General features: G+C 36.7%; 1 protein-coding gene across 8 annotated transcripts in view; it reads right to left on the bottom strand.

The window, feature by feature from the left end:
* Positions 1-20,523, bottom strand: part of MTBP (MDM2 binding protein) — a 154,647-nt gene that overhangs the window by 92,375 nt on the left and 41,749 nt on the right. For 7 of the 8 annotated variants that reach the window (XR_007472764.1, XR_004480980.2, XR_004480979.2 and 4 more), the window contains exons 14-17: positions 17,425-17,580; positions 12,578-12,716; positions 5,770-5,925; positions 2,913-3,008 (exon numbers count right to left, since the gene is read on the bottom strand). Coding sequence is in view for 4 of the 8 variants with exons in the window: in XM_033419881.2 (XP_033275772.1) it covers positions 2,913-3,008; positions 5,770-5,925; positions 12,578-12,716; positions 17,425-17,580 (547 nt within the window). In the remaining 4 variants the exon portion in view is untranslated. The remainder of the gene's footprint in view (positions 1-2,912; positions 3,009-5,769; positions 5,926-12,577; positions 12,717-17,424; positions 17,581-20,523) is intronic. The other variant, XM_004265353.3, reaches the window with a different exon arrangement.

Raw genomic sequence — 20,523 nt, 5'->3', positions numbered from 1 at the left:
GTCATATTTACTTTGAAATTTCACTTGAACTTTGCTTCGAGTAGAAACATAATCTACATTTAATGTGAATAGGCCCTCACACTATAAACCCAAATCCTGAAAAAAAGCATGTTTCTGGACTCACTGTGCTCACCTCCTGCAACTTTCTTAGTTTGATCTCAATGGCCCCAGATTAAATTTACAGCAAGGAAAATGGAGTCACAAATTTGTTTATTTGCTTATAAGGGCAGGCAACTTTCACTTTTTAAAGTCCTCAAATTCTTATTTCAACTGTTTTTTTCATACTCAGACAGACAGAAGTTCAATGTTGTTGCATGTATACATACATTGTTCCTTGTTATTACTGAGTAGTGCTGCTTTAATACCAGTTAATTTATCTATTCTCCCATTGATGTACACCTAAGGCTATTTCCAGGTTGTGGGTATTATGAATAAAACTGCTCTGTGGGTTCTTTTACCAGTCTTTTTGTGGTGTTAGGTTTTCATTTCTCTTAGGAAAATGACTATTAGAAATGCTGAGCCAGGGAGTCTGAGTATGTTCAGTTTTATAAGAACCTGCCAGATCCTTTTCTGAAGTAGATAAATCACGTTATACTTCCACCAAAAATGTTCCAGGGTTCTGATTGTTCCATACGCTTGTCAACACTCATCGGTCTTTTATTTTAACCATTCTGGTGGCTGCACAGTATTTTATTTTATGGATGCACTATAATTTATTTAACCAACCTCCTACAGTTAGACATTATTTCCAATGTTTCTTATTTTAAATAACACTGTGAAAAATACCCTTGCCTAATAACTTTCCGTGTAAACGCTAATTTTATCATTAAGTGAAGTTAATCTATCTGATATTATAAACAACTGCATGGCTTTTGGTAGATTACCAAGCAGCCCCCCAGACAGGTTGTAACAATTTATATTCCAAGCTGGCTTATTCATGTCCCTTTACCTCCACCATGATTTTATGGGTGAAAAGGATTCTCACTGTTGTTTCAATTTACATTCTTAATGTAAATTTAAAAAGCTGACTGGTGAAGAAAACTCTTCACGTGTATTGGCCATATTTATTTCCTGTTTCAAAAACAAATGGTTTAAGATGTTGCAAACTCTTCCATAGGGGCCTTTATCTCATTTTCTTATTGATTTGTAAGCATTACGAAGAAAATTTACCTTCTCATTTATGTCAAAAAGTATTTTCCTCAGTTTAATCCACACTTTTAATCTTGTTTCTGTTGATAACTGACATTACTGTTTTAAAAATTAGGACAAATCTATCACTCTTTTTTGATTTCTTCCTCTGCTAGAACAGATTTTCCCCTACATTTTATGCTAGTTCTTTACTTTCACAGTTTTCCCACTTTTAATTCTTAATACATCTGCGATTTATTTTGATATTCGGCGTGAACAAAGAATCATTTCAAACAGATTTATTTTTATTTGAATACTTAATCAACATTCTCACTACTATCTACGGAACATTTTTCTTTTGCCCTCTGATTTGAAATTCTTTTTCTATCAGATCAAATTATCATGTATTCTTGCTTTTTCCTTGGAATTTCTACTTAGGTCCAGCCCCACACCGTAATTACAATAGCTTTATAATAAAATTTTCCAGTAATATGATACAATTTATCTCATTCTTTAAACGAGAGGAGACTTCTTACCAGATAAATTATAGAATTATTTCATCAAAAGGTTCAAAATTGACAAGAACTGTATTAAATGTTTGCATTGATGTCAGGAGAATTAACACCTTTATAACACAGGATCTTCCCATAGAGAAACAAGGCATGTTTCCCCTAAGTAATCAACATTGCTTTTATGTCCCCTAATACATATTATTTGTAAATTTTCCCATTCTACATTTCTTACAAGAATACTTCTGATATTTATGATTTTATCTATTTTGAATGGGATCATTTTCATCCTGTTAAAAACTGGACATGGCTAGTTTAAAGGAAAACTTGTGTCTTTTATATGTATTTTATAACTGGCTACCTTACCAAATTCTACTACTTGTAAGTCTTTCAGGTCTCTTCTCTGCAAAATAAAAAGCAAATACAAAAAAACCTTTTGGTATCCGTTTTACTACATGTAACTCTTTTAAACTCTTTAGTTTTCCTTATTTTAACTGATTGGCTAGAACATATAGAAAAATGATTAAAAAGAAAAAATTGGTCAGAGCAGGTATCTTTTTCTTGCCCCTGACTTTAACGGAGAGTTTAATTTTGATGCTCAAAAATAACCAAAAATTTTTGCTTCTAGTATCAAATTTGACATAACTTTACATATTCTTTAAATAAAATAAATCTTATTTAAGCATAACAAGAAACCTAACCATTCCTAGAATGACCTGTTGTCACTAAGGTCTTGAAAATTTAACCTAAAATACATTATCTCCATCATTCCATTTCTTGTCCTGGTGAAAATGGTAGATGTGCACATGACCTCCAGAACTCCTAATACCTCTAAGCAAGAGAATCCTTGGAAATTTCATTCATCTGGTCAATTAGAATTCCATAAAAATGTACACATAATTAACATGTTGCAAATGAGAATGCATTTTATCTAACAGTTTCTGAGCAATTACAATGACCAGGGAATATTAATGTGACCAGTAGTATAAATACACATTTACAATGTAGGGACTAAAATAATTTTGACTAAAATATCTAGTAACTAATAATAGGATGTTTAAATGTAAAACTGATTAATCATCAAATAACTTTTTTCCAACAGAAGACAAATTATTTGTGTATGTACTGCTTAGTTTTTTGAGGTTTTTTTGACATACTTTCTCTTTGCTTCTCTGTCCCAATTTATATCATTTTATTACAGTCACTCTTCACACTCACCTAAGATAAGCTATATCAACAACACACAGAAGAGTAAAGTGAAAATAAAAAACTCACTCAATTCCATGATAATGACATACTGAGGCTTTTTCAAAAGGTAAACCCTGAAGTTTCCGAGGACTAAGTTCTGGCGTCAGGACAAAAGTCTTTTCCCTGAAACAAAAAGTTTTTCATTTGTATTTAAAGTTTATTTAGTGATGAAGAGAAAGCTCAAGAAACTGTCTAAAGAAGGAAATCTGACTTCCTTCTCTATAACTGGATCTCATATGGGACAAAGAAGGAAATGAAGTGAGGTTAAGCCTATGGGTTTTGTCACTTACATTTTCTGTGTCCCAAGTTTCAGAAGTTACCATGCTACTTGCTTCACAAAACTATTCTGAGAAATGGTTAAATCAAGAATAGAAAATGGTTTCTAGTGGAAGTTCAAGAAACAGCATTATTCCTGAAGAATATTTTTTTCTTGGTGTCGGAAAATGTTTATGAATTTAGCTAAATTCTTTTTTCTAGGGGAATAAAGTCAAACTCCAATCTTTAGTGACAAAAGAAGTATTTACTTCCTCCTATAACCACATGGGGAATGCAGATTTTTCTTTGCCTGGGAATGAAGTCATTTTGACACCTACTTTAAGAATCAGTGACCTTTTAAATATCAGAGGATAAAAAGACGAACTGCTGATTTCAGTTCTTCTTCTGAAGTAAGTTTCCAATCAGCAGGTATGTTGGAACTAATCATGTGGTGAGCTTACATAAAATATTCATGTTCTACCCCTCCACACCTAGACCTGCAGGGGTACATCAAAATCTCAGGAAGAAGCCTGCTGTAATTAGGTTAAACTCTCCTAGTTGTTCTAATAAGTGCTCTCCTTCTCTTCCTGATTTGGGAGGTACTGTTCTAATGAACTGAATCATGTTCCTAGAGTTCAGAACAGGTTAGATGGGAATGGGAGAATTATACAAGTGGTCTTTACACAGTTAAGAGGCAGAATGAAATACCAGGGGCTTGAATTCAGAAGACTTAGAAATGGTATACATAAAAACAAGTAGATAGTAGAGTACCATGAATAAATTGGCTATCACATTTTCCCCCCTTGGCTTTAGTAATGAAAACTGCCCATATGCCACTGAAAATTAAAAATTATCTCTGAGTACTAAGATAAGCGCTTGAAATTATTACATTAAAATGTAAGACATATGCAAGTTAATGAATCCCAAAAACCAGAATTTATATTCAATGCATCCATTTAAACAGTTCTGAATAAATAACATGAATAAATTGCAATGATCCCAGTATTTTGATGACTAATTATTAAAGTGAATAATTTTGTAATATAGAACTATTTAGGTACCTAGCATTTCACTTCTTTCCTTTGCCATGTTGTCTTCCATTTCTTATTTTAATCTCTCTAAGCAGCTCTATCTATTTTTGTTTAATTTTACTCACACCTTGTTCTTTCTAAAGGTAACACTGTAATACATATGTATTTTGTCAATGTTTAATATTCCTCTGGTGTATATATAGGAGTCACTCCTGTACTTTGTTTAACTTAGTATTGCATTTCGGTGGTTCCTTGCATGGGTAGACATTTAATAAAAGTCTGCAGGTCCTTGATTCATTACCATGAAAGCTCATCCTTCAACTTTAATTTTAATAGAAGATATATTTGATAATGACACAGTTCTTTACTAACATCAAGGAATTATAGCAAACTTCCCTAAATAAATCACTGGTAAACTACAGAAAGAATTAATAGCATCTCCCCTAGACATTGCAGCTAGAAAGACATTCTGGTCAAAAAGAGTACAACCTACATAATCAGTTTTGGCAAACCCATCTGACTCTGCCAGTTCACGCTTAATGATTTGGAAGGACAGTAATCCAATAACTAAACAGATGAAAATGTGTACATAGTTCTTCCCTTTCTTGACTCCCACGAAAAAGACTATCAATCTCTCAAAGCTATGAGAAAAAGAAAATTACTCTAAAATCACACTATTTTTATGTCATTAAGATCATTAAGTCATTAAGACTCCAAATTATTAAGATCCTCATGTTTTCAAAGTTGCTCCCCATCTCTCTCTCTTTAGTGAACACACACACGAAGGCAATATGCTCTAACATTACTTTTGAGAGCTAACTATTTTCAAATAAATCCTTTCCAAAATTAACCCTTAAATTCAATATTTGCCAAAACAAGCTTTGAAAAAGTAATCAAAATGTTCTATAATTCTTAAGGTCCTTTGGAAGGTTCTCAGAATAATGGAATAGAAAAAAGAAATTGGGGTAGTGAACAAATTATTCAAATCTCACAAGTGTATGATGCCATAATTTTATCTGTAATTAAGTAAACTTCAGTAATATCCAGAATTAATTAGTAACTTAGTGGAAGTTTTCTTGGAAGCCAAATTAGTTGTAAATTATTCATGTAGACACTGAGTTCTTCCTTGGTAATGGTATAGCTTTGAAAGCATTTTTATTACACTTCCCCAATCTCTTCAGTTGAAAGGCTGTCCTTTTTGCTATTAGACATAACTGACAGTGTCACGGTAAGTAGTGGCAAAATCAAAACTAGAGAGTGATACAAAAAAGAGAATTTTAAAAAATATTTGCAAGTCAAATTACAATTTTTTCTTAAAAAGTATTGCCATCTGTATACAAAGTAGAAGCTGATTTCTAAGAGAAATATGCTGAGGTTGCTTTTATTATTCCTGTTTCCCTTATAGTCAATACTACAAAACAGTAGGACATTTGGCTAAGGTAAAATGTGAGGATTAAGGCCAATTGATAAATGCTGGGCTCAAACTTGTAGAATTTGTCAAAGTGTCACAGAGCATTAGTTAACTGGAGAAATGAGATGCAATGTGTTTTTTAAATGATTGCTTAAAAATTAGTTGAAATTGTAAGTTTATAACTTACCCTTTCTGAATCTGTAAAGGTTGAAGATCTCCTATTGGTAATCCATCTGAGGTAAAGAATTTCAGCAATTCTTTAGCATCCAATAATGTGACTGAATCCCGTGGACTCTCTTTGTGGCCCAGTAACTGTTCAGATGAACGAGGTAATGAACCAGTTCTGAGAAAAAAATGTTATGTAGATTTATTAAAAGTGGATTAGGGCTTCCCTGGTGGCGCAGTGGTTGAGAGTCCGCCTGCCGATGCAGGGGACACGGGTTCGTGCCCCGGTCCGGGAAGATCCCACATGCCGCGGGGCGGCTGGGCCCGTGAGCCATGGCCGCTGAGCCTGCGCGTCCGGAGCCTGTGCTCCGAAACGGGAGAGACCACAACAGTGAGAGGCCCGCGCACAGCAAAAAAAAAAAAAAAAAAAAGTGGATTAGAATTCACCATGGTCAGGAAAAGCTGCTATGAGCAGAAACCAGAAAAATACACACAAAAAAATTGAAGATCTACACATTTAAGAAAGAAAGTCATTGCAAATCACTTAGTATCAAAGTATATTTTTAAAAATCTGTAGGTCACAGTAAAACTTGCAGTTACCATATCAACAATGCTACTACTTAACTAAAATAAACATAATTATATTTTCTCTTTTTTTTTTTTTTTTGCGGTACGCAGGCCTCTCACTATTGTGGCCTCTCCCGTTGCGGAGCACAGGCTCCGGACGCGCAGGCCCAGCGGCCATGGCTCACGGGCCCAGCTACTCCGCAGCATGTGGGATCCTCCCGGACCGGGGCGCAAACCCGTGTCCCCTGCATCGGCAGGCGGACTCTCAACCACTGCGCCACCAGGGAAGCCCCATAATTATATTCTTTATAAATGATGATTAATTATTTAGTAGTGCAAAGTCATCAATTCTATAAAATTTAAATCTAAACTCTCTTGTATGTTCCAAAACCTCACAATATTGTAAATTTTGAGGGCAGAAACTGAATGTTGCAATTATCTATGAACTTGAAAGATTACTTGAAGTACACCATGAAATGAGATGGTAATCCGAAATTTCTCCAAGGTCTCTTCTAGCCATGATTATGGCATTATGAATAAGCACTGAATCATTATACCTGAAATATATGCAGGACTTTATACTTTTCAAACTACTTTACATACAATATATTCTTAATACAAATTTCCTTGAAAAAAGATTGGTCTTATCTCAAAATGAAATTAACACCTAAAAATAAGAACTTTGTAAAATTCTTATCATACTAAGCCTAAAAAAGAATCATTGTTCCTACTTTTCATATAAAGACACTAACACACAATAGTGCCTTACAGACCCAGGGTGACAAGCTATTTAAAATGACAGAGTCAGGGCTTCCCTGGTGGCGCAGTGGTTGAGAGTCTGCCTGCCGATGCAGGGTACATGGGTTCGTGCCCCAGTCCGGGAAGATCCCACATGCCGCGGAGCGGCTGGGCCCGTGAGCCATGGCCGCTGAGCCTGCGCGTCCGGAGCCTGTGCTCCGCAGCGGGAGAGGCCACAACAGTGAGAGGCCCGCGTACAATCAATCAATCAATCAATCAATAAACAGACAGAGTCAGAACTAGACTGATTCTGAATTAGATACTAGTTCTATTCTATAACTCTATGAACCCAAAAAGTTCCAGAAAGTTTTAAAAACGGTAAAGAGGAAAATAGTTTCAGAGAATGCTAAAGGTTTTATCAAGCACTGAGTCACAGATCATGACATTACTCTGTCACCAAAGCAAAAATAAAATCTTTCAATACCTACACAGAACATTAATTTCCTGACTTTATATTAATTCAACTATTTCCTGATTAATCACTCAAATCAAGCATTTTTACTGATAATTTTATGATTAAAATGTTGACATTATGGCTTTAGACATATTTCTAAACATGACAGTGCCTCTTTCCTCTTCCTATTCCCTTATTTATTTATTTATTTATTTATTATTCATTCTTGGCTGCACTGGGTCTTTGTTGCTGTGCGTGGGTTTTCTCCAGTTGCAGTGAGTGGGGGCTACTCTTCGTTGCAGTTCACAGGCTTCCCATTGCAGTGGCTTCTCTTGTTGTGGAGCACGGGCTCTAGGCGCATGGGCTTCAGTAGTGGCACACGGGCTCAGTAGTTGTGGCTTGCAGGCTTTAGAGCGCAGGCTCAGTAGTTGTGGCGCACAGGTTTAGCTGCTCCATGGCATGTGGGATCTTCCCAGACCAGGGCTGGAACCCGTGTCCCTTGTATTGGCAAGTGGACTCCCAATGACTGTGCAACCAGGGAAGCCCTCCCTTTATTTTTAAATTGAAAATATAAATCTAATAAAAATAGTCAAACACTTAAATATTTTCTCTGAACTTTATACTCCAGGAGGGCAGGAACTACATTATGAGTTTAATTTAATTTCTGTGTGGCCATTCTTTAATAGTGACTCACAAAATCTTAATGAATATTACTCTCAATCATTTTATAAGCCAGTTGCAATGGGGAAATGTATACTTTGCATTTACATAGAACCCAGGACACAAGAATATCAGAGCAATTTAAAAGCCCAGTTTGTGATGAATTATACTATCAAGATATGTCTTAGGTTAAAAACAAAAGAAAAATTACTGACAACACTTTGTTTATTGTTTTCAAGCTTACAAAGTATTTTTTCATACATTATCTCATTAAATTTTCACAACTTTGGAGTAGAACTGGGATTGTTATCCCCAGCTTAAAGATGAGGCAACAAAGTCACACAACAGGTGACTGAGTTTGTCTAAAACCAAATTCTTATGACTTTTAAATTTCACTGTGTAATGGTCCTGTATTCCAGCTGAACCTGCTTTAACACAAAACAAATTATGAAAATATATAACATAACTTTTGTCCCCAGCCAAGAATTTGATGGTATCTTCCCATATTTTGAAGTGTCCACAAATATTGATTGAGCATTTACTCTGCAATTATCATTGTAAGGTACTGAAAAAAGAGTTCACTGATGATAATTTACAGACTCATAATCACTGCTCTCAACTGTGTAGAGGTATGACTTGAAGTAGGAAAAAGAAGGTGAGGAGAGTGAAAAGAGATAAATACACCAATGTAGAATGAGGTAGAAAAGGTACAATAAAATAAGTTTCATGAAAGAAGTAATAACACAGTTTTTTAACTGCATCATTTATAAAAGTCTTAAGAGAAAGGTGCTATTTGAGCTAGACTTAAATGACAAGCAAGCTTCTTCTAGTTCAAGATGGTGGATTAAACATACACATGAACCTTTCCACTCAAACAAATAAAAATCGAAGTACTGGGCACTAAGTCTATAATAGGATTGAAAAAAGGAAGAAGGAAAAACAGTGGACCAAAGAGTTCAATGAATTTCAGGAATAAACTAGAACAAGAGCCTCAACAAGAATTAGAGAGAAACCTACAAAAAAGGTAGAACATGTCTTCTTTTTTCCACCCCACAAAGCCACAGAGGGACTCTAAACTTGAGCTTGGAGTGGCAACGGGCAGAAATCAGGTGACATATTTTCAGAACTCTACTAGAACTCTTGTTCTAGTACGACCCTCCCACACCAATCTTATCCCCATGCTTTTACCTCCAAGTCAAAAACCGAAACTATGAAATCCAGAACTATGTGCCTGTCCTACTGTTGGTGGTGGAGCCCCCAGAATATAGCCCCATTATTTTAGTTATGGGTAAAGGACCAAGGCTACCTGCCTTTTGATACCCCCAGGGGCCCTATATCTCCCCTCCCCCAACATTAATTCAGGTGTGAGCAGGTAGGGAACAGAACTACACATATAGAGAGAAAATGTATGCAACTACCAATATAACATAGCCTAGTACTAAATTCTTAGCTATGAAGAATCAAGGGCCACCAGACACTAAAGAACTACACCTAAGAGAAAAACACCAGAGGAGCAAATAAAACAGATCGAAAGGATCATTTAAGGAACAGATAAAACAAGTTAAAAGAAAACTCCAATTAATATCCTTATAGTATCTTCTCAATTCTCATTATTAAAAGAACAGGTAGCTATGAAAAAAATAGGGTAGATAACAAAAAAGAATTATTAGGAATTTTAAAAATGGCTGCCAAATATTTAATAGAAACGATGAAAGTGAAGGTCAAGGAAATACCCTAGAATGTAGAGCAGAAAAGATGAAGAGATGGATTATTGAGAGAAGAATCAAATTTGAATGAAAAATCAATCCAGGACATCTAAAATTAGTTAAAACAGATATTACAGAGAAGAGAGAAGCAAAAAGAAAACGGAAGGAAGACTACTATTAAAGAAATAATAGAAGAACATCTCCCGGAGCCGTAAGGCATTGGTGGTTCAATGGTAGAATTCTCGCTTCACCCAGAGCTGAAAAAAAGACAAAAGGCTTGAGACCAGAATAGTTCACACCATGATGGCCTCATGTAATTTCAGAACATTATGGAAAACAGAAAATTCTAAAAGTCCCAGACAGGGTAAAATACCTATTAAGGAACAAAAATCCATGTCGCATCAGACTTCTCATTAAGATACGAGATCCAAGAAAATGCAGTTCTAATCTAGAAATGTATTCAAAAGAAATACCAGGATAACAGTTGTGCAGGTAGAAAGGGTCAGTCCAAATCAGAGTAGCAAGTCAGAGAGGTGCAAGAAAAATGACTTCAAGAAAAAAAAAAAATTGCCTATTGCAAATAACATAAGGTGCCAGAGAAAGAAGAAGGATAAATGGTGAAGAGAAGTAGAGATGTTAATTTCCTCCCCTTTCACAATGGGAAGTTAAAATATACAATCTAAAATTCACGGGTGGGCTTTCCTGGTGGTGCAGTGGTTAAGAATCTGCCTGCCAATGCAGGGGACACAGGTTCAAGCCCTGGTCCCGGAAGAGCCCACATGTCACGGAGCTACTAAGCCCGTGCGCCACAACTACTGAGCCTGTGCTCTGGAGCCCACGAGCCACAACTACTGAGCCCGTGCGCTACAACTACTGAGCTTGTGCCCTAGAACCCACATGCCGCGACTACTGAAGCCCCTGCACCCAGAGCGTGTGCTCTGCATCAAGAGAAGCCACGACTATGAGAAGCCCGTGCACCACAGTGAAGAGTAGCCCCCGCTCACCACAACTAGAGAAAGCCCGCACACAGCAACAAAGACCCAATACAAACAAAAATAAAAACAAATAAATAGACATTTAGAAAAAAATAAATAATCACGGGCAAGAAATGCAAGTTCTTTTACGGGTAACCTGTCCTTTTCTCAACCTTCTTTCTAGATTGTCATTTCCCTCCTGACCTATAAATGTTAGAAACCTTCAAGGAATGGTCTTAAGCCCTCTTTCCTTTTTCTACATCGTCTCACCAAGTGATCTCATGCACTAGCATGTATTTAGAAAAACCCTTTTAATGACAACTGCAAACTGACTTCCAGATTTCTCCTCTGATCCACCTAACATGTCCACTTGCATAAGCCATAGAGCAAACTTAGCATCCTTAAAGCAGAACTCTTGGTTTTTCTCCCCAAATCTGTCCTTACTCCAACTTCTCTCCAATCTTCCCCAAACCATAAGTGAGAACACCACTCACATGCTGTTCAAGCCAGAAATCTAAACTGTCTTGGATGCCTCTCTTTCCCTGTCCTCCACATCCAGTCCATCACAGGAAGGTTTTTTCCCCAGCTAATAAGCACCAAAATATATCCCAAACTTGTTCTCCACTACTACTCTAGTTAGAAATCAAAGTTATCTCTCAGCCTACAGAAAAAGCCACCCAACTGATCTGTCTGTTCCTAGTATCCTCCTCCTACAATCTATTCGCCACAAAAGAGTAAAAGTTATTTTGCAAAATCAGATCACGTCACTCTTTGGTATAAAATCCATCAAAAGTTTACCAATGCACTTACAATATAATCCAGAGTCTGTATGAAAACCTATAAGGTCCTGTGTGACTGAATGTGCTTCACCCATTTATCCATTAGGTCTCAGCTCCAATGTAACCTCCTCAGGGAGCCATCCCTGACCATCCACCTCATCTCTCCACGCCCACAGCAAGTAAAATTACTCTCCTTCAGTCCCTTTGTTTCAGTCATTACACATAGAGTAATTTATAAGTATTACATTTACTTGTCTGGTTACTCCTCTAAGAGGAGAGCCTGACACGTAGTTGGTACTCAATAAATCTGTTGACATCTATGAACAAAATGTTGTTATAGCAAGTCACAAATATTATAGCAAGTCATAAATGTTATCAGCAGAGGATCTAAAGATAAAAATGTGATTTGGGGGAAGTGAGTTGGAGGAGGGCAATGCAAGAGAGCCAAATCCCTTCTCTTTATTCCATTATTCTACCACTCAACAATTATGTACTGAGTGCCGACTATGTATTGAACCAAAAACAAAACAAAAATAAACTCTGCCTCTTAGAGATAGTTAATAGATACTATACAAACATAAAAATGTAAAACAGGAAGAGTTTAAAATAGCTCAAAGAAGAAGAGTACTCTTTCTTCATTTTACATGTTCCTGTATTGTTTAAATTTTTCTTTCATATTCATATACCTGTGTATATCTATAGAAGATGGTCTGGAAAGACATCCACTAAAATGTTAACTGTGTTTATGTACACCTAGAAAGTACAAGTAGAAGGTAGTAGAAAAAGAGCATTTCGTGGACACACTACTCTGTAGTGCTCTATCTATCTATCTATGGATTTATAGTAAGCATATATTTCTTTTATAATAAAACCATAAACTACTAATATCTCATAAATACAAGGATTAAGATTTAAAAAGTCATTAAAAAATACTGAGCTATTTAAATATTACCTCATTTTTTGTTTAGCTTTTTCAAAAGTTTCCAAGTTTTGAAGAACATGCCTTTCTGGCCACTCCAGAGGATTGGTTTCCACTAGACTTGAAGAAATACGTTCCACTGGATTAGAATCTGAAGAGAAATATGTAAGTACTGAAAGGTGTTAACATACTGAATTTTGCTATATAAAAATGTATGTAGATACATACATACATTGTGTGTGTGTGCACATGTGCATGTGTATAAAGGCAAATTCGATTAATTGTACAGTACTTACCTAGGGCATTTATTAAGGATATCTCTGATGGCCTGAACTGTGCAAAATACCATAGAAAAGTTTTTTGGAAATGAAAAAAAAAATCAGTATTAAGCTTTATTTTACTATCTCCTCATAATAAAAGTTATGAGCTAGAATTCAGAAGATAAATTAGCACTGTAAAAACTCATATGGAATGAAAGCATAACTTTGTTATTTTTGTGAAATTAGTTTTAAATGGAAAGGAGACAACTCTGTGGAGAATATACTGGATATATTATGTGATTTCCATACTACAAAGAGGAATTATCACCAGTATCCTGAGAAATTCATATCTTTAAAAGAGATTACCGGACTTCCCTTGTGGCGCAGTGGTTAAGAATACGCCTGCCAATGCAGGGAACACAGGTTCGAGCCCTGGTCCAGGAAGATCCCACATGCTGCAGAGCAACTAAGCCTGTGAGCCACAACTACTGAGTCTGCGCTCTAGAGCCCGTGCGCCACAACTACTGAGCCTGTGCTCTTGAGCCCGCGAGCCACAACTACTGAGCCCGCGTGCCACAACTACTGAAGCCCGTGTGCCTAGAGACTGTGCTCCGCAACAAGAGAAGCCACTGCAATGAGAAGCCCACGCACCGCAACGAAGAGTAGCCCCCGCTCGCTGCAACTAGAGAAAGCCTGCGCACAGCAACGAAAATCAAAAGCGCCCAAAAATAAATAAATAAATAAATTTATATTAAAAAAAAGTGAGAATCATTAAAAAAAAAAGAGAGATTACCTCATTCTCAAAAGTACAGTAATACCATAAATAACTTACGATGTTTGCAGGTAAAGGTTACTTTAGAAATAATTCTCACTATGTATTAGTGTAAGATGCCTTAACACACATTTTCAAGTAAATCGCTAACGTTAAATATTATTCTACCACTAATAAAATATTATATGTAAGGGTGTGCTTATCTTTCCAGCCAGTATGCTTCAATGAACTAACACTGAGATTGTTGATAACACTGCAATTCTCATCAAAAACATACAGGGACACCTTCCATTCTCATTATAAATTATAAGTACATCCCAACTGTTTTAACACTGGCAAAATAACTAACTGTACTACATTTTGGATTCAAAAACTATCTGGTGTTTTAAATTGTTTGAACTATTACACACTAATAAACTGACTGAAAATTACTGGACATTAGCTATTTGACTAACCATCAACCCTGACAAAAATACCCATTTTATAGTTTGGGGTCTTACAAAGTGATAATGATTTGGTAAGAAATTTTTGAACAAAAAAGAAAAAAATTAATCATAAATGAAAACAGAAGCCAACTGCATAGTATTTTTCCTTTACTTATTAAACTATTTAGTCAAATAGCTTAAAATATTTTTAATGCCTATACTGGACTGCCCCAACCAAAGACCATCCAAATATAGCACTTCCCATTTTTTAATAAGGGTGGTGAAATACTATTTTATAGAATAATGAGCTTTATGATGAAATAATCTACTTTATAATGTTGGCATGGCTTTTCGAAAAAAGTATAAAGAAAAAAATCATTAGCAGTTCTGAACAGTTACAGGCTGTGTTCACAAAGAATACAAGCCATTTTAAATAAAAGTTAACATTAATTATTCCTAAATATTACAATATAATTAATTATTAACTTTGACTATACAATCTACATAAATATAAGTGACACAGGCTAAATATTAAGGAATGGATAGGCAAACATTCATATGTATCATGTCTTTTGGGGAATAACTTAATTCTTACAATAAAATGAAATACAATATTTTATTTATGTGGCAAGCAGGACACGGAGCCATGCTGACAATCAAAAAGGAGCCTCTGAGAAACCAAATACGCTGCTTCATTTTATTTATTTATTTTTAAAAAATATCTATTTATTTGGCTGTACTGGGTCTTAGTTGCAGCATGCGGGATCTTTATTTGCAGCATGCAAACTCTTAGTTGTTGCATGTGGGATCTAGTTCCCTGACCTGGAATCGAACCCAGGCCCCGTGCATTGGGAGCACAGAGTCTTAGCCACTGGACCACTGGGGAAGCCCTACCACTTCATTTTAAAACAGTGTTTCAGGGGCTTCCCTGGTGGCGCAGTGGTTGAGAACCTGCCTGCCAATGCAGGAGACGCGGGTTCGTGCCCGGGTCCGGGAGGATCCCGCGTGCCGCGGAGCGGCTGGGCACGTGAGCCATGGCCGCTGGGCCTGCACGTCCAGAGTCTGTGCTCCGCAACGGGAGAAGCCACAGCAGTGAGAGGCCCGCGTACCACAAAAAAAAAAGTGCTTTACTTTACAGGAGAAACAAAGAAATGGAAGTGATACAAAAGGTAAGTAAGGACTCAAAACTGCCCTACAGGGCTTCCCTGGTGGCGCAGTGGTTGAGAGTCCGCCTGCCGATGCAGGGGACACGGGTTCGTGCCCCGGTCCGGGAAGATCCCACATGCCGCGGAGCGGCTAGGCCCGTGAGCCATGGCCGCTGAGCCTGCGCGTCCGGAGCCTGTGTTCCGCAACGGGAGAGGCCACAACAGTGAGAGGCCCGCGTACCACAAAAAACAAACAAACAAACAAACAAAAACTGCCCTACAAAATCATAAATCACAGCAAACAAAAAGGAAAGTTATATTTCAGATAACAATATGTGGCTAGTGAATACAGGCCATGATAGCCTTACATTTCAAAATATGAATGAATCAACAAAAAAAGGTTATAACTGGTAGATTGTGTTTATTAATAGGGCAAGAATTATAAACATACACTAGAAGATTCTTATTAAAGTATTTGAAATCAGAAAATTGTGATCTTATAGCATTATCCAGAAAAGTCATTTATGCAGTGTTTATGTGCCCCAACAGTCCCAGGTAAAGGACACTGTTTTTTGAGTTCAGATATCACATTTGGCATTATGAAAGTCTTTAGCAAGTTATGGCAATGAGTAAATAAAATGGTATGTCTATACTCTCATTTGTTACACATGCTAGAGTTTTCACAAAAAAAAGAAAAAAAAAACGGATCAATAACCCTAACAATTCCTAATAACTCCTAGTGTGCATGGTTGCAAATAATGGGTCAGAATATGAAATATAATTGACCTTGCTGCTTCTTTTGCTGTAATTTGCATGTAGGTGTACAGTTGACCCTCTGTATCCACAAGTTCCGCATCCACAGATTCAAGCAACCATAGATAAAAAATTTGGGCGAAAAAAAATTCCAGAAAGTTCCAAAAAGCAAAACTTGAATTTGGTGTTTGCTGGCAACTATTTACATGGCATTGACATTGTATTTATAACTATTTACATTGTATTAGGTATTATAAGTAATCTAGAGATGATTTAAAAGACAGGAGTAAGGTACAGAGCTGGGATTCAGCCTTGTTAGTATTGCTCCAGAGCCCATGCTATAACCAAGAAGCCATGCTCTCTCACTTACTGAACATATCTTGCACTTACAAGTAACCTTATACTGTCTCCAACATCTTTCAGATTACTACGCACTATTTAACTTTGGTACTGATATTAACAATAGTGATAATGAAAATACAAACAACAGGTAACAATTTTTTGGCACTGATTGTGTTCTAAGTGTTTTACATGTATCAACTCAGTTAATCCTCATAATAACCCTAGTAACTGGGTAATATTATCATCCCCATTTGAAACATGAGGAAACAGAGATATGGAGAGATTAAATAACCTGCCCAAAGACATACGGCTAACAAGTGACAAAGCTGAGATTTAAACCCTGGCAGTCTATCTCCAGAAGCCTGGGCCCTTAAATGTGGCACTAGATGCTGTATTTATATTTTGTTTTCCAAACAGATCATAAGCCTGTAGAAAGCCAAGGACCCAAATTTTTACTTCTTTGTGTGCCTTCATGGCATCAAACAGAGAAAAGGCACTCAACAAACATTATTATTAACTTGATTCTTTGGTCATTTTCTTATTAATGTACGAATAAAAATGATTCTCACAGAATAAAAACAAAAAAATTATCCTGTACTTTTAAAATGCCAGGCAATCTTCAAATGCTTCTTTGTTAGATCTTGAAAAGCTTCACTCTATTCAAATTCATCACAAGAATGGAAACCAGGAAAACAGAAAGAAATGCAAGTTAATATAGAAATTATTTCCTGCTCCCTCAGTAGAAGCTTGGTACTGTTCCTGCTATAATAAATGGCAAATGTGGAGCATCTTATTATATGTACTTTTAACTATATTAAATTTACTGAGTAGGTTCTACTTTTTTTATCTTATGAAAACATAGCTTAATGGAAATTCATCCATTCTAGTAGCTTAGTAACAGTTTTAAGGGGAATCACCTTAAAGTGTTTCTCCCTCTGCTCAGAAACAATTATACTGAACATGCTTCAAGAAAGAAATTATCAGAGAATTTCTACTGTTTAAATGATGAAAAATACAGCTTATTATATATACATACATACTTGTATATACAAGTATATATCACTATTAAAATTTATGATAGATTTTTATTTGATTGATATATTTTATTAGTTTTAATAATAAATAACCATCATAAATGCCACACCCAAAAAAGAACTAATGTTTAAAGTAACAGAAAACTTACCATTTAACCTATTGGAGGTGTTGTCTGTCTTTATTAGACTTGTTTTAGGGATAATAGCATCAAAATGATCGAAAAAGCATTCCCTTGTGAGTATTAATAGACTTTTGAGTTCATCCACAGAAAGTACTTCTGGCTGCTTTGCTAACTTTCTCCTTTCTGTAAGACAACAAATCAATATGATTAACAATATAACTGTCATTTTAAAGCCTTGCGAGCTCATCTACTAGTCTTTTATGGGAAATATTTTCAAAAATAAAACAAATGAATCTCTCCAGCAAATCAACGTTCCTGGGTAGGCCTGTTTTCAATTTAGTCCCATTTGAAGGTAACGGTAGAATTTCCAGTTTTGTGAGATAAACAGAAATACAGTGACTTGTTAACACTAAAAGGTGACCAACGGTAAAGGCAAGTTTACGGAACTTTTCAGGAATACACTGCAGAGCATGAAGAACAGCCTATGTTGGTGTTTATGTGAAAATAAAACCTGTAAGACTTTCAGTTAAATGTGGTGGTTTGGCCATTTCCATCTATTTCTTCTCCCACCCAAAACTTAAAATCACAACAGAGGAATAAAAGAGGACAACAAAAGAAGACAATAAATAGTGACAGTTTAAGTTTAAGATAATGCTGGAGTGGTAACTGAGAGTTTGCAGAGCAGAGGAAGTGTTAACTTGGGTGCCTGCAGAGGTATCAGGAAGGTCCTAAGCTAAAACAAGACTAGACACACATGGACGTTCTGTATCTAGCCTCCAGCCCTCAAGCCAGATGACTCTGCTCTCATTTTTTTGGGTAGAAACAGAAAAGGAGTCTCAGACTGCAGAATGTCAGGAACATTAAAAGGTGGTACTGATGCTGGAGTTACAACTAAGAGATTAAGTAAGAGTCTACATCCTGAAAGGTCAGACTCCAACCCTGGGGCCAGAAAGCTAGCAGCTACAAATGCCCCACTGAAAAGACTAAAGGATTCTCCTTTTCAAAAACTGAATGCCCCCATAGAAAAGAGCTTGATACTGACATTACAGTGGAATTAAGGATAGGAGCTCACAACCAAAATGTTAAGTAGCTACTCCACCACTCTTGAAGCTTCCCAGATATTACATTATAGTGAGACATAAAATTTCCCACTTAGGACAGACAGAAAAAAAATCACTAGACATCTAAAGAAAGGTACTGAGGGGAGAAGGGACTCTGCATTTCCATGGTCTTATGTTTAGACGTGTAAGGACTTTGATTCAGTAATGCTCCCAGCTCCCCTTTCCCTCCCATCACTCACTGAGCTAGTCTGGAGAAAAAACTAGGCACGTTCTGATTAAACCTTTCCTCTCCAACTTTCATCTGAGCTAGCAAGTTCTTAGGATACACACTCTCTGCAATGCAGTGAGGGCCCTGCCCGGTCAGGGTTGATCTGCAGGTGTCCCGCTCTGGCTGTCATTCAGGGGCTAAATTCAATTCTGGGTATATGTAGAAGAAAACCCACCATAGATCTAAAAAGTCATATCCTTCAACTCAGTAATTTATCTGTAATTTATCTCCATCAGTGTGTTTCTTAAGTTTATTTCTCAATTGGTTCCAAATTTGGGAGAGAAAACAGGTATTATTTACTAGGCCCCTCCAAGCTAAAAAAAAGTCCAGGATGAAAAGGAGAGGCTAAAGCAAGCAAAAAGAAAACAGGAGCCCAGAAGAAATAAAAACATTCCAGGGAACAAAAGAAAACTTGCCATAATTAATACTCTCGTCGAAATAAGAGAAGATACTATACTCATGAAACAAATACAGGATGCTCTGATAAAGGAAGTCAATGAACAAGAAAATATTTTTTAAAATTAATCACATGAGAGCTCAAATTTTTAAAAGCTGCAAGACATCTCCCAGAAACTAGAACGAAGAGATAATAATATGGAAACAGAAAGGAAAAGCAGGCATTCTGTCCAAAAAAAGCTGACATATAACTAATTAGAGTTCTAGAAAGAAAAAAAGAAAATGGGAGAAAAAATTATTACAGAGGTAAAAATTTTCAGACTTAAGAACGTGAATCTTCTGTTGATATGGCTCATCAAGTACACAGCTCAGGGCTTCCCTGGTGGCGCAGTGGTTGAGAGTCCACCTGCCGATGCAGGGGACACGGGTTCGTGCCCCGGTCTGGGAGGATCCCACATGCCGCGGAGTGGCTGGGCCCGTGAGCCATGGCCTCTGGGCCTGCGCGTCTGGAGCCTGTGCTCCGCAATGGGAGAGGCCACAGCAGTGAGAGGCCCGCGTACCGCCAAAAAAAAAGAAAAAAAAAAATACACAGCTCAATACATTGGAGAGGGGGGGAAAGGGGAACACGCACATTATGATTCAGAGTAAAGCTTTCAGAGACAAAGCTTCTGGAGGTAAAAGTTCTAGAAGGGGTAAAAACAAACCAAAAATAGGCCACTTCAAAGGATAAGACTAGTATGAGATTTGTCAACAGGAACACAGCAACATAAAACACAATGGGATAGGGGCTTCCCTGGTGGTCCAGTGGTTAAGACTCTGCTTTTCCACTGCAGGGGACACAGGTGTGATCCTTGGTCAGGGCTCCCACATGCCGTGCCACGTGGCCAAAGAAAAAAAAGACAATGGGACAATGTCTTCAAAATTCTAAGGGTAAACAATTTTTAACCTGGAAGTCTATATGGATTATCAATCTAGTGAAGATATTTTCAGACATGCAAGAGCTTGAAAAATGTATACCCCATGAATGAACTTTTACTCAGGAAGCTACTGCAAGATATGCTCTAACCAAACAAGAGGGAAATTCAAAGAAAAAGGGAGGACAAGGGGTCTAGAAAACAGGAGATTCCAAAAGAAGAGAAGAGGAAACAGGAGTCTCTTAAGATGTCAGTAGGTCTAAGGAAGCATTTTGTCTAAAATACAGTAAAATATGAAACACTCCAGAAAAAAAAAAACTATGAGAAATAAAAAGGAACTACTGAGTTTGAACACGCAATAAATTTACTGATAGATGTGTGGCAGAAATGTTGGAGGCTCTGGGAAAACATAACAGTATTTTGCCTGTACAGAAGAATGGGCAAATTAAAAATAAGGTGATTATCAACCATAAAAAAAAATAGATTA

The sequence above is a fragment of the Orcinus orca genome, chromosome 17, assembly GCF_937001465.1.
Source record: "Orcinus orca chromosome 17, mOrcOrc1.1, whole genome shotgun sequence".
Lineage (NCBI taxonomy): Eukaryota > Metazoa > Chordata > Mammalia > Artiodactyla > Delphinidae > Orcinus > Orcinus orca.
Note: the sequence above shows the minus strand (reverse complement) of the source record. Positions and strands in the feature narration are given on the sequence as shown.